Consider the following 13,804-nt stretch of genomic DNA (forward strand, 5'->3'; position numbering starts at 1 on the left):
AAAATATCTAGTGCATACCTCCCAAATGTCCCGATTACAGTGGTGGAGGGCAGTAGGAAGAAGCCGGAGATCACTGCCAGTGATTGCCGAAGTGATGCTGTGCCCTCTTTCCCTCTGTCTTAGTGTCTATTCTCCTCTACTCTACTAAGCAGAGAAATGAGTGACAGGGGACTTCCAACTGCCCTTACCACCACGAACACTGCCCACCCCCCATTGAAATCCTGCGTTTACCACTGCACTTCAAACCCTGACACCTGGAACACTATCCTTACATTGGACTGAGGGTACATTCATCCATTATTATATTTTTTCAAATCTCGCAAATCCTTCTGTAACTGTTACTTATTTCACTCAGGCAACTCGCCACAACACTATCCTTTCTTCTTATTCAAGGGAGGATTGCCTTGCCCCCTCTCTCTCATCCGCAATCCTATACTGTGTATGATTGTGGACAGCAGAAGTGGGGTCTAGACTAACACATCCGACCAGCTTTCCTATCCACAACCCCTATTTTTAGTGACTCTCTCATTGGCATCACCAGATTCTACCTCCCTGCAATGCATACATGTTAACAGGGGGGGACTCTCAGGTGTTAGCCAACAGCAGAAGCACACTCTAGCTCACTCGGATCGGCGTTGCTCTCTCATTATTTCATTTACAGCCATACCTCACTGAAATCGCCTGGTACCATCCGAACCCAGAAGCTAAACAGTGATGGGCCGACCCAGTACCTGTCTGGGGAACTAACAGGGAATAGTCGGTGCTGTAGCTTACCATAACAGCAGAAGCATTTGCGCTGTGGGAGTCATGCATGACCGTCATCTCTTTTCTCTTTCTCCCCACCCCATTTCTTGATCCCATTTTTCTGTCCCCCATTATTTTTCATTGTTTGTCCAATACTGAGTAGGTGTGTCCTGCGCCACCACAACTGTTATTTTCCTCTATGAGAAAACCCTGATGTCCAATTTTTTGAATTTTGAATTTTCATTTATTGTATTTCAAGAGGAACAGTTGATGTATAAAGAAATTTTCGCTGTACATGCCTATAAACCCACCACTGAGTTGGGTCTTTTCTGATTTATTCCTTCAAAGTGGAGGGATGAACCAAACCTTTATTTTAAGTGTTGAATCATTAAAAGTTACATTTTAACATGTAGACATCATTACATTTTCATTTCTTTATTTTGTTTATAAGTGTGCCCCAAAAAGCCTTGTCGGGTTCCCTTTCGAGTCACCTCCAGACTCCATTTTCTTCAGTTCAAACATTGAACTCCATTTTGGGAGCACCACCAACCATAGACAACAGCCGCAAAATCCTACAACGGAGCAACGGTGTGTATGTTGGTATTTAGATATTCATATTTATCATTTATCTATACCTGTGCCAATCCAACCCAACCCCACAAAAGGGAATATATATTGTAAGCTCCACTGGGGCCAGGGACTGTTCAAATATTCCCTGTAAAGCGCTGCGGAATATGTGTGTGCTATATAAGAAACTGTTAATCATAAGCCATGCCCCTTTGTCCGAGGCCATGTCCATATGTCTTGTAGCATCGCCCGTTTATCGGACAGGTTCCGATTACAGAGATTAAAAAGTTGGGAGCTTGCCCCCCTTTTCCGGTCCCGGAAAGGGGGGTAAACCTCCCGGGATACTGGCCCTCTCCTGGGATCCCCCGTCAGCAGGGGGTCCATGGGACCAAATGACGCCCCCGCTGTGCAGACGCCCTCGCTGTGCAGTCTAATTTTCGACTAAACCCCAAAAACTAGTGTTTTCGGGGATTTAGCTGCAAATATGGTTTGATAAATGGGCCCAATAATCATTTAGTGGAAAGTTTAAAATTCCCAGTGTTTTAGATGAGCGGCCAGGGAACAGCTAAGCTATCTATGATTAAATCCTTATTCTCAGCTCCCATCAGAGAGATTAGGAATGGATTTATTGAAGAAAAAAAAAACAGAAGCTGGTACCTGCACTGCTACTGTGATGTCTGGCCGGACAGTGCAGAAATCACTGACCCCTGAAGTTTTGGGACAGTGCTTACGCAGGCTGTGCTACACTGCCACTGTACTCTCCAGAATGCCTGCTTCGCTGTTGTGCTGTTCCATCCTGGGGAGCATGGCTGGTTTATCAGCCTATACCCCCCACCAGAATCCAGCTTCACTGCTGCTGTTCCTGCTAGTGGAGCTAGTGGCTCTAGGAAATGCCCTGTAGCCTAAACTGAGGACAGCTTCCGGCTTGTGTTCTGCTGCAGAAATCTTGGAAGTTCAGCATGGGCATCGCTAAAGCAGCCATTCTGAAGATACTACAAAAATAATATGTTAAATATGTTGAGATATATTAAAAATACAATGAATTGCGTACGCGTGGGTAACTATAGTGGATTTAACCAGTGGTGGAACTGCCGGAGACAACGGAGTCTTTTGTAGACGGGTTTCAGCGCTGCAGTCCATACCAATTCTGGAGACACTGAGACGCTAAGCCTGTCAGCCTATCATTATCATCGGCGCACGTTGTCCCCAGACTTTCTGCGGTACTCTGGTTGCGGATGTCAAGTGACATGGGGCCGCATCCTACAGCCTGAATTATACATTATGTGACATTATATTTTAAGTAAGAGGAGTGTAGTGGGTGTTATAATGGTATAATATAAACTGGAGGGAGCTATATTGTTTCATAATATAATCTTCTTATTGTAATGTGGAAGTCATTATATTGTTGCATAATAAAAACTGGGGCACTATAATGTCTCACAATATGAAATGGCGGCACTGTAGTGTGACATCATTTGAACTGTGGCACTGTAACATCATTTGCAATGGAGGGCACTCAAATGCATAAAGAGGGGGGGGGGGGTGAACATTCGCACTGGCAGTGTTTATAAGGTAACCCATTGTTTCAATCAATATTCATAGACTTTATTATGTGGGGTGTGCTGTCACTTCAACAGTAATTTGAGCAATAACAAGGGAAGAGAAGAAAGACTGTTATGTACGTGACGCACTGTAAGGACAAGAAAAATTTATAAAATGTAACCTTTAATTGTTTATTTTAAGATTTGCGACATATAAAAACAATTGCCAAGGAGGCAAAGAGGAAGAAACAAAGTGTTTTTAAAAAAGGGGATATAGATCCTCTCAAATTGAACCCCAATGTCCTGTTCCCAGTGTAATTGCTAGATTAGGTGCGTGTTGCTGTATATCTTACAGTGTGTACCCACTCATGAAATGAACAAATCTGTTACAATTTTCACTTAATTAAGTTACTTTTGTTTAATATTAGTTTATAACACAGATTGCTCCCAAGGACTGTGCAGATAAATTAGGACAGTAAAGTAAATATGTCTGTTTGGTCCTTTTAAACATCAAAAAAAGGGTTGCCGCCTAGTATCTGCACAGATATTGCGCAGTGTGTAGCACAGTCTTAAATAATAACAGACTACGGGGCCGGCTGGTAGTATACGTGCCGTATTTTACATCTAAAGTGTACCCGTTAGATCTGATATTGGGAACACAAATCGTCTGTTAGTGTTCTCCGCCATTTGTTTGGTTCCTCTACGCAGGGAAAGTGGCTTGTACGTATGCCACTGTTCCCGGCTGTGCTGGTAGTGCGTCGGTGTCTGTGGGGAGATCACAGTCAGTGGTGAGGCTGTGATTCTCCAACTCGCAGACCCGCGGCACGCTCCGTCACTTGACACTGCGCCTAACAGAGGGACGCACCGGCCGGGTGCTGTATTTGCACTGGCGTGCTGTAATCACATCTGAGTCTTGGGAGACCGTGGTCAGGTTCTGACCCCACAGCTTCTATCAGATGCGCCCTCTGTGAGTGGATAGGAGGGCGCATCTGATAGGAGCTGTGGGGTCAGAACCTGACCACGGTCTCCCAAGACTCAGATTACAGCACGCCAGTGCAAATACAGCACCCGGCCGGTGCATCCCTCTGTTAGGCGCAGTGTCAAGTGACGGAGCGTGACGCGGGTCTGCGAGTTGGAGAATCACAGCCTCACCACTGACTGTGATCTCTCCACAGACACCGACGCACTACCAGCACAGCCGGGAACAGTGGCATACGTACAAGCCACTTTCCCTGCGGAGAGGAACCAAACAAACGGCGGAGAACACTAACAGACGATTTGTTTTCCCAATATCAGATCTAACGGGTACACTTTAGATGTAAAATACGGCACGTATACTACCAGCCGGCCCCGTAGTCTGTTATTATTCAAGACTGTGCTACACACTGCGCAATATCTGTGCAGATACTAGGCGGCAACCCTTTTTTTGATGTTTAAAAGGACCAAACAGACATATTTACTTTGCTGTCCTAATTTATCTGCACAGTCCTTGGGAGCAATCTGTGTTATAAACTAATATTAAATAAAAGTAACTTAATTAAGTGAAAATTGTAACAGATTTGTTCATTTCATGAGTGGGTACACACTGTAAGATATACAGCAACACGCACCTAATCTAGCAATTACACTGAGAACAGGACATTGGGGTTCAATTTGAGAGGATCTATATCCCCTTTTTCAAAAACATTTTGTTTCTTCCTCTTTGCCTCCTTGGCAATTGATTTTATATGTCGCAAATCTTAAAATAAACAATTAAAGGTTACATTTTATTAATTTTTCTTGTCCTAACAGTGCGTCACGTACATAACAGTCTTTCTTCTATTCCCTTGTTATCACTCAAAGGCATAGTTACTATGAGAGGGGATAGTTAGGATGCGAGGGGATGTGTACGCTAGCACATCCACTTGTATGTGGCCGCATGGCCAAAAAATCCTTCCATAGTCGCTCACCATCGAATTATTTTTCTGCCGTTTGTAACCTTGGACTGACTTTTCATTTACATGCTGTCCTCTTAATTCGGGGCAGGCGCTGACATCATATGGGGCCTTATTTTGGTTCATTCTTTATGACAAAATCCTTCTTAGATGGGCAAAACCATGTGCACTGCAGGTGGGGCAGATGTAACATGTGCAGAGAGAATTAGATTTGGGTGGGGGTTTACTTCAAAGTGAGATCTATATTGCAGTGTAAAAATAAAGCAGTCAGTATTTTCCCTGCACAGAAACAAAATTACTCACCCAAATCTAATTCTCTCTGCACATGTTACATCTGCCCCCCCTGCAGTGCACATGGTTTTGTCCATCTAAGAAGGATTTTGTCAGAAAGAATGAACCAAAATAAGGCCCATGATGTCAGCTGGCCACCCCAAGCAGGGATTGCCATGGCCTGCGTCTAAAGGTGAATGCCCAGTGTTTTTATGGGGATGCCCATAAAATGCTGGGCATTCCCCTGCCCGCCCCTCCTGGTGCGAGTGGCCAGGCAAGTGTGTCACTCCCAGGGTTTGCACATGCGCATGATCACGCTTGCGCAAAACCTCGACCATCGGCAATGGGGGCAAATTTCGCCTGTAATGTACAGGTCTGAATCGGCCACCAAATCCTACAGTTTACTGCCACGCCTATACTTATTCCAGTGTGACTATATATATATATATATATATATATATATAAATAAAAACATAAAACAAATTAGATGTTAACCACCATCCAGGAAATATGTGCACTTCACTTGCATTCCATTTGCCGGATGTGATGTCCATCCGGAAATCCAGCAATATAAGTGAAGTACTGATAATAAAATACACATATATATAGGTCTGTCTCCTTGTCCAAAATATACATAGATTGTGTTTTTATTGTTAATTCAATGTTAACAGGTGTGCATTATTGCTAAATTGAAAAGGGAATTTATTCCCCTGACAAGGACTAATCCACATCACCTTGAAAGAGGCTCAGGAGCAGCGAAATGCGTCAGTGTTTGATGTGTTATTACATCAGCCATCTAGGACCCATTTCACCCATCTGCCCAGTAACCCTACCAGCTCTTAAAAACTTGGACATACAAAAGAAAGGTAACCACACCAGATCTTCAGGAGCTACCACATTGCCTCGCCGAGCCACTCTTTGTGGAGGAATGCCACCTCTCTAATATCCAAGGATTGTACAAACCACATTGGTAAATTGCTAGAAGGTTTCCTTACAGGACTCCACCTGAAGGGCACCTATAGGAACGCATACACCAACCACATTGGGGCGAAGGGGATCTATGGGTGAATATTATCTCAAGAACTGTAATACCTGATTGTATCAAATTTTGATATATGCGTATATACCCCTTTCCGAGATATATATATATATATATATATATATATATATATATATATATATATATATATATATATGTCCTGCGCTTCTACCCCAAGATGGATCTGGATTCACCGTTAGTTCTTTTGAAGTAATCGTTCCATATTCTAAAACACAGTCCTGAATGACAGGTGGCCGCTGGTAATTCTCCTAGTGGGACGTTGTTGAATCATCTCAATGTGAATAATGTCTAAAAAATCATGGTGTAGTAGATTAGTGATTTCACCGTGATTTACGTTTAAATTGTGCGTACCGTGTAGTAATAAATTAGTGCTGATTGTTGTTGTCCCTCCTTGGGTAAAACTGGTTACCAATATCTCCCCGGCTGATATCCAAATTAGACCTTTTATTTGGTCCCCCAAGTGAGTCCACAAGTATACTTCAACAATTGTGCAGTGGTGGTTGCCAAAAAGAAGAAAGAACTCCAATTAAAATTAAATGAGGAGTTTTAATAAAGTGCATAAACATGAAATAAAAAATAAAACTTACATAAAGCAATTAGAGGTGTTTAAAAGGAGATTGAGTAGAGGCCTCTCTACGCGTTTCGTCTCTTATGCCCTTTGTTCCAGGCTGGACTTCATCAGGAGCGTGTACACTGGTAATTCCGGTCTGCTCTTTCCTTTTCTTACTGAGTGCCGCCAACCACAAAACCTATACATTTAGCCTGCGGTCCACGGCCAGCACGCTATAGGAAGGCACCAGGGCACACAGCCTACTTCTGGTTTTCAAGACCCCATAATCTAGGAGTGCCGCCTTAGGAACTTGTGTGTTTAGAGTCCCACTCCTACATTCAATCCGTGGACTACAAGTAGTTCTCGTCTGCTCTGAGGGAGAGGGCTGCTAAAGAAAAGTATTACATTCCCCATCAGTTTAGGTGGCCTCTGAAATTCTTAACACTTAGGGGGATATTTAATTGTACCCACTACATTTTTGCATGAAGAAGATGGGGTATTATCGTAATTTTTACCTTTATGATCATTGTCATGCAATTCAATTAAACCCCCATTGGAGAAATGCACACGAGATCAGACTGACATTTTCTTAACGCTCTTAAACCTATGCAACACACCACGGGATGGGATAAAATCCCCTGCCAATGGTTATTGGGACATTACACCAGAACCCAAATACCAATGACTAAACATCAATTACAACCTTAATTAAAGACGCAAGTGCCTCCAAGCGCATGTCCAATAAAATACACTATGACCGTACTGCGCACATTCTCCTTCAGCTGCTTCCAAGACAAGCTGTTCCAATACAGACCACTTGAGGATATGACAAGCCTACCACCATCCTAAAGGAAGCCAGCCGACCCAACAGTTATGTTGTTAAGGCAGATGGAACTGTGTCTGAGTGTAATCGTCACCATCTGTTAAGTCTACCTGTAGAGACTATTACTGCACCCAGTATAACAGTGGATGTCACAGACCCTCCTCACACCACACCACACTCTGGGTTGTCAGCTATGTCTTTTTCAGTCGATAATGAAACACCTTCTAACTCAATGGCACCTCCAGCTATTACCATCCATGTACAGCCACCCATGATGCCCCTGTATACCACCTAGTCAGGATGTATATGCAAGCCTAATTCCCGATTTCAGGACTATCTGTTACATAAATTCCCTTTACCAATTCTATTCCTCCCTGTTATTCTCATTACACTCTGTTCCGCTTTTACCATGTTCTTGAAGGGAGGAATATAGATGTGTATCCTGCTAGGACCCTGCAGGATGACACTTTACCAGGGGGTTTGCATGATGGGAGCGAGTTTCCTGATTGTTGTTCAGTTTAGTTCCTGATGTGAAACCAAGAAAATGTGAGGTAGATGTACAGTATAAAGCAGTGATAAGGGAGGAGAAGTGATAAAGCCCCCTGTTAGGGCGAAACGCGTTAGTGAACTCCCTGGTTTCCAGCAACCTAACCTGCACCTCCCAGCGCTCACCAAAGTCGCACAGGAGAGAGCATCCCAAACTGACCACACGTCAACCAGCTTAAGTGAGAACAGCAAGCGGCAGCGGAGAACTCCGGGGTGAGTGCCGGCAGCTGGCTGCGCCAGTGAGAGAGACGTCAGCCACTGCCTATTCAAACAACAGGCTCGGTCAAGGTGGGTTGAGCAAAGACCAGCCAGAACATCCACGGTCCAGCTCCCCACTCACCCCCACCAATCGGAGGGAAACTTCAGCTTTGACCCACTCTAACACTTCGAGCGCAAGGAAACACAGGTGAGAGAAGCACTAAATTGGCGCATACAAAACCCTATTACCTACAACAGGGTCACCAGTGTAACGGATTGCTGCTATATATCTATGTAACTGAAAAAGTACCACACAGAGACACTGACTTTAGTACCCAAAGCTAAAAACATCTGTGGTTACATTTGTATTTGACCACTAAAACTAGCAGGTTGTGGATGCTGGACTGGGAGCACTTTAAATCTTAAAGAGGAATATACAGTACCTATTAAATCCCAATACTATCTATGTATTTAAAGTGAGTGTAATATTTGTTGTGTTTTTTTCTTAGGTGGCCACCTCGAATATATTTATATATATATATATTTATATATATAAGATGCAAGAATCAGGCGGCACTCTCGGATTCAATAAGCGTGCAGAAGTGCTATTTATTCTCCAACATGTTTCGGGCGTACTGCCCGTCCTCATCTTATAACAGGACCGGAGGGTCCACGCTGGAAGGCACCAGGTCAGCACACATTGGGCCTACAAATTGGGAGTGCCGGCCATCACACAGTGTGTATATATATATATATATATATATATATATATATATATATTTTTTTTTTTTCAATAAATGTGATATACCATTGAATAATTCAAAACTACATGTGTGAGTGTATTCATCCATGGTGCATTTATAAACAATTAATAGCGCAGTAACTCAATTATTTCTCGTTCTATATCTTTGCTCTATCATTTCATCGGTGCATGATAAACTTCTCTGTGCACGGGTGTAGGATAGTTCCATGCACACACACTTGTGCATAAAGAGAAGTGCAGCTGACTTATATGTACATTTTTAAACAAATATTAATTTATATAATTTTCATGAATATTTTTACCTTTTTTTTACTTATATATACCAAACAGCGCCTAAACTAACACTTATATATAGTGCTTTTTCTTTTTTCAGAAGTGATAAAGTGCATGGTACTTTATCACTGTAGCACACTGCGACTGAGTACCAGTGGTGTCTGAATCACACAGGAGTGACAGTGTACACGTGACAGAAAAACTGCAGGATACTGTGGAGCTGACCAGAGATTGACCAGAGACTGGACCGGAGTGATGAATTGCAGTGTGGTGAATGAGCAGGGACCAGGGGCGGATTGGGCCACCGGGAAACCGGGCCATTTTCCGGTGGGCCGGCCCGGATTTGTCCGCTTTCCCGTGTGACTGGGCCGCCGCTGTCTCCCCTGGCCGGCTGCTAAGGATTAAAATGAAGGCCACGGAACTGGAGCCATGCTGTCCTCCCTGCCACCCCTGGAGCTGCTGCAAGTGGAGACAAGCAGACTAGCCCCCCCCCGCTGCAACCCAATAGCACCCCAAAACCCCCCCCGGCGGTAGCCCTATAGCACCCGCCTGGTGACTACCCGATCACACCCCCCCCACACACACTTCGCGGCAACACGATAACACCCAACCGCTCCGCGCGCGGCAACCTGATAGCACGCACACACACACACACACACCCGTGCGGCAACCTGGTTTTTTATACCCAAGTGTTTCAGCCTACATTACAAGAACATCCCAGTGTCATACTATACATTATTTATAGTAGTGGTCCCATTGGACCACTATTGAAGAACTGATTTTATATGGAGAACTAAAAATAGAACTTTATTGAGACCTTGTTATTGGCCTAACCGGGGTGCTTTAAGAGCGAAAAAGAAGCCGTGTGCAGCCTCCTACATTCGGACCCCTCCTCTCTGCCGGCAGCAGTGTTCCACCACAAACGCAATAGATTCTTCACACTAGAGCGCACAGACTCTACTGCGCATGCGCAGACCTCCGAAATTATGGTGCAGCACCATTTTATGTCAATTCTGGAAGTGTTTAAAATGGGTGCAGTGAAGTGGCGGCTCTTACCATTATAAAGGAGGGGGCTGCAGCCCCCCCTCCACTGCCGCGGCCATTGCCTTCCCCAGCCACTGCATCCATCCCCGGATCTCCGCGCAGGCGCGCACCCCTGTTCCCTGCACGGGGCCAGCGCATGCGCAGTACCTTCATACATACTGCGCATGCACTGGCCCAAGCCTTTGTGGGATGCCTTTGCAGCAGCCCCCAGAGGCTTGATCAGGTTCCCGGGTTCTGGCGCATGCGCAGAACCCATTTTGCGCAGAGAGAGGCTTCCCGGAGGGAGGGAACACCTCCCGATGGGATGCCTTGAGTGACTGGCAGGTCAGACTTTCAATAGGAAGTCACTGCCAGTCACATTGAAGCCAGTGCAGTCTCACAGACTGCATCTGGCTTCACTTTAGGCAGAGACAGTGGCAGATTTTACCTGGGGAGGGCTGCAGCCCTGCAGCCCATAGGTAAAAACAGCCACTGGTGCAGTGTGTGTGTGGGGTGCACTCACTGCGCACATGGCATACATCACTAGGCCTAACATAATGTATTTGTGATATGGATAATGCAGACTGCAGTTGAAACAAGTCATCTTGGGGATAAAATTGGTAGAAAGGCTATGCTAGGGCTGCCTACCCTCCCGGAATGGCCGGGAGGCTCCCAAAAATCAGGTCCATCTCCCGGCACCCCGGACTCCCCCTGGCCGTAGCGGTATTACCATGATTCGGGGGAGGGGCTCCTCGAAGACCTGCGAATTGTGGGATTTGCAGTACTGGGGGGCAGGGCTTGATGATGTCTATATCAGGCCCCGCCCCTCCAAAGTGCTGCTGACAGTCTCCTCTCTGGGCTGACTTCAAAAGTAGGCAACCCTGGGCTATGCACAGCAGCTTCCTTGTGGTATTGTACAACGGCTTCATTGTGGCAGTGCAATACCGACCAGACATGAGTCATGCCCTTAATAACTGTACATGTTTATTAGTTATATTTGCCAAAGGGGGTATTTTGCAAATTGCAATTTTAAACACATCATTTTAATTAACCTGTATTAAATTTGCTTATCTGTAAATAGTAATTTCCTGCTTTTATGTCCCAGGCAATCTCCAGATAATGACAGTGGTGGAGATTTAAAAGGTGATACTATTATCTGCCCACTCTTTACCTTAGCAACTGTCATTAGCTGTGCTATTTGACAAATATTATTTTAAATACTTGAGGTTAATGTTTAATTTTAGAAAGATATGATTTTTAATATGACAAAGCAATTTACTGTAAATGAGCCATTTAAAGAGAAGAAGGCTCTGATATACATGGATTAACACACACTGACAAGGCATATACATTATTAGAAGACCATGGACAATTTAATGAATTGCACCCAAGAAGAAAGGAACAGCTCTCATTTATGGAGTCCCAATGTGGTTATTGCACTAGGAATGTGTCAAATGATCACTAATTTAGTGTCTGCTGCATTTAACTGTTATGTGATTTTTACTATAGCATTTTCCAAGGACCTTACTAAATATATTTTTATACTTTTTTGCAACTTGGCTGTCTCTGATCTTCTGGCAAGCTTATCTGGCCTCTGGATTTCTCTGCTGTTTATATCAGATCCTGACAGCACCATAGTTGGGTCGTGGAAGATCCTCATCGCCTATGTCTCTTACACCATATCCATTTTATCTACAGTATACAACTTAGTAAGCATTGGCATTGAGCGCTATCTGACAGTATCTAAAATATCCTGGTTTAAATGTCGAGTTTCCAAGAATCAGATCCTGTCGGCAGTGTTCATTATTTGGACAGTAGCTATTATTCTTGGCTCTCTGCCTCTTATGGGATGGGACTGTTTGCGTAAGGATGAAAACGTATCTACACTTTATGGACCGTTCTGTATTGACTATTTAGTTTTCATCACGATTCCGAACTGCATTGTTGCCTTTGTTTTTCCTCTTATAACCTACAGTGGAATAATTTTAATATTAAGGAAGCAGAAACTGCGCATGCTGGCACACGGGCAGCACGACTATGGTACCTATAAAGCAGCTGAAATGCAAGTAGCCAAGACCTGCTTTTTTATCTGGATCCTTGCTATTGTCTCGTATGCTCCCTTCTTTGCTGGGGTTCTTTGGGATGTCATCAATACCATTTGCCCAGAAGAGCTACACACAAGTGTGTTTGTGTTCCGCAACCTCACTGCTATGATGATCACACTGAACTCCTTAGGGAACCCTGTTATTTACACTCTTAAATTTAAATGTAAAACTTTGAGTAACAGTTTTATGCACTGCAGATGTCAGCTAAGCAATCAAGTTTCAGCTTTGACTCTTGGGAATGCCTGAATTATATATAACACATTCTACCATAGTCATTGACTCAGGACCACTATTGTATGGACAACGATGATGGTGAAAATCGCTAGACTGAGAATCACTCCGTGCATACCCACTGAGCGCTTATCTTCCATTCTAGCGATTTTCCCAGGGGTCTACGACGTTCCATAGCACAACGCTATGGAGAGCCGTACACCCCGTCGCTCATCTGCTAGTATTACCAGCAAATGTAATGAAATATGACATTTATTGTTATAATAGATTGTGTACTCTTCAATAGTTTTTTTATATTATGTCGACATTCATTATGTCAGCTTGCTTATCATACCAGCAATCACCATGTTGACCCAGTTGGAATTTCAACACGATTAGAATGTTGGCAAACAGTGCGTGCCAAAGCAGTGCTGACTTACCTGCTATTGGATATCTGTCTTCTCCGTCTCCTGGATACAGCGGTCATGTGATGGTAAGTACCGCTGTCATTCAGTGGTGGTTAATGCCCCCAATCCTAACCTTTAATCCTCTACCTAGTGCCTTTCCTCACACTGCATAACTGCATGTGTACCCCGTACATACTGTACTGAGCTATTTCTCAGTGAATTTGGAAGTCGGTTATCTTAAATATTAAACAGCTCATAAGATGTAACCTCCTAAATAGACCATTTCCAGGAGCGTTTAACCCTTTGAGTGCCAACATCTCCGTGAGTGATGTACAAAATATCTGCTAAAACTCACATTTGTTATATAAATGCAAATAAAAAATGTTGCGTAAAATAGAAGGTAAACATTACAGGTCATTATGATGAATAAAAATGTTTGCTTGGCAATTTGCACACCTATTTTGACAAATTCAGTTGACACTCAAAGGGTTAATACTATTTATAGGCTAATGGGGCAGATGTATTATCTGTCGTTATGGGGGAGAAGGGTATCAGCGCACGATACCGCTTCTCCCCCATGCATGATGGAGCTAGCGTGCGGTAATGGACAGGGGCGCTATGCTCCCCTGTCCATATCGGCGCTGCTATCAAAATGATAGCAGGCCGAATGTATGAACGGTCAGCATCAGCCTCAGGCTGGCGAAGCCCTATCTAAACAGCAGGGACAGCGCTGTCCCTGCTGTCAGCTGTGGGCTGCGCTGGGGATCTCGCGTGAACAGCGAGATCCCGC

General features: G+C 44.1%; 1 protein-coding gene and 1 pseudogene across 1 annotated transcript; both read left to right on the forward strand.

The window, feature by feature from the left end:
* The first annotated feature begins 653 nt into the window (after positions 1-653).
* Positions 654-772, forward strand: LOC146061927 (5S ribosomal RNA; annotated as a pseudogene).
* Positions 773-11,656: 10,884 nt separating this feature from the next.
* Positions 11,657-12,643, forward strand: LOC146058489 (lysophosphatidic acid receptor 1-B-like). The gene has a single exon (XM_083170779.1). The coding sequence runs from the start codon at positions 11,657-11,659 to the stop codon at positions 12,641-12,643; it is 987 nt and encodes a 328-aa protein (XP_083026905.1).
* The last annotated feature ends 1,161 nt before the right edge of the window (positions 12,644-13,804 follow it).

The sequence above is a fragment of the Crinia signifera genome, chromosome 2 (genome assembly GCF_055691185.1).
Source record: "Crinia signifera chromosome 2, ASM5569118v1, whole genome shotgun sequence".
In the NCBI taxonomy this organism is placed as follows: Eukaryota; Metazoa; Chordata; class Amphibia; order Anura; family Myobatrachidae; genus Crinia; species Crinia signifera.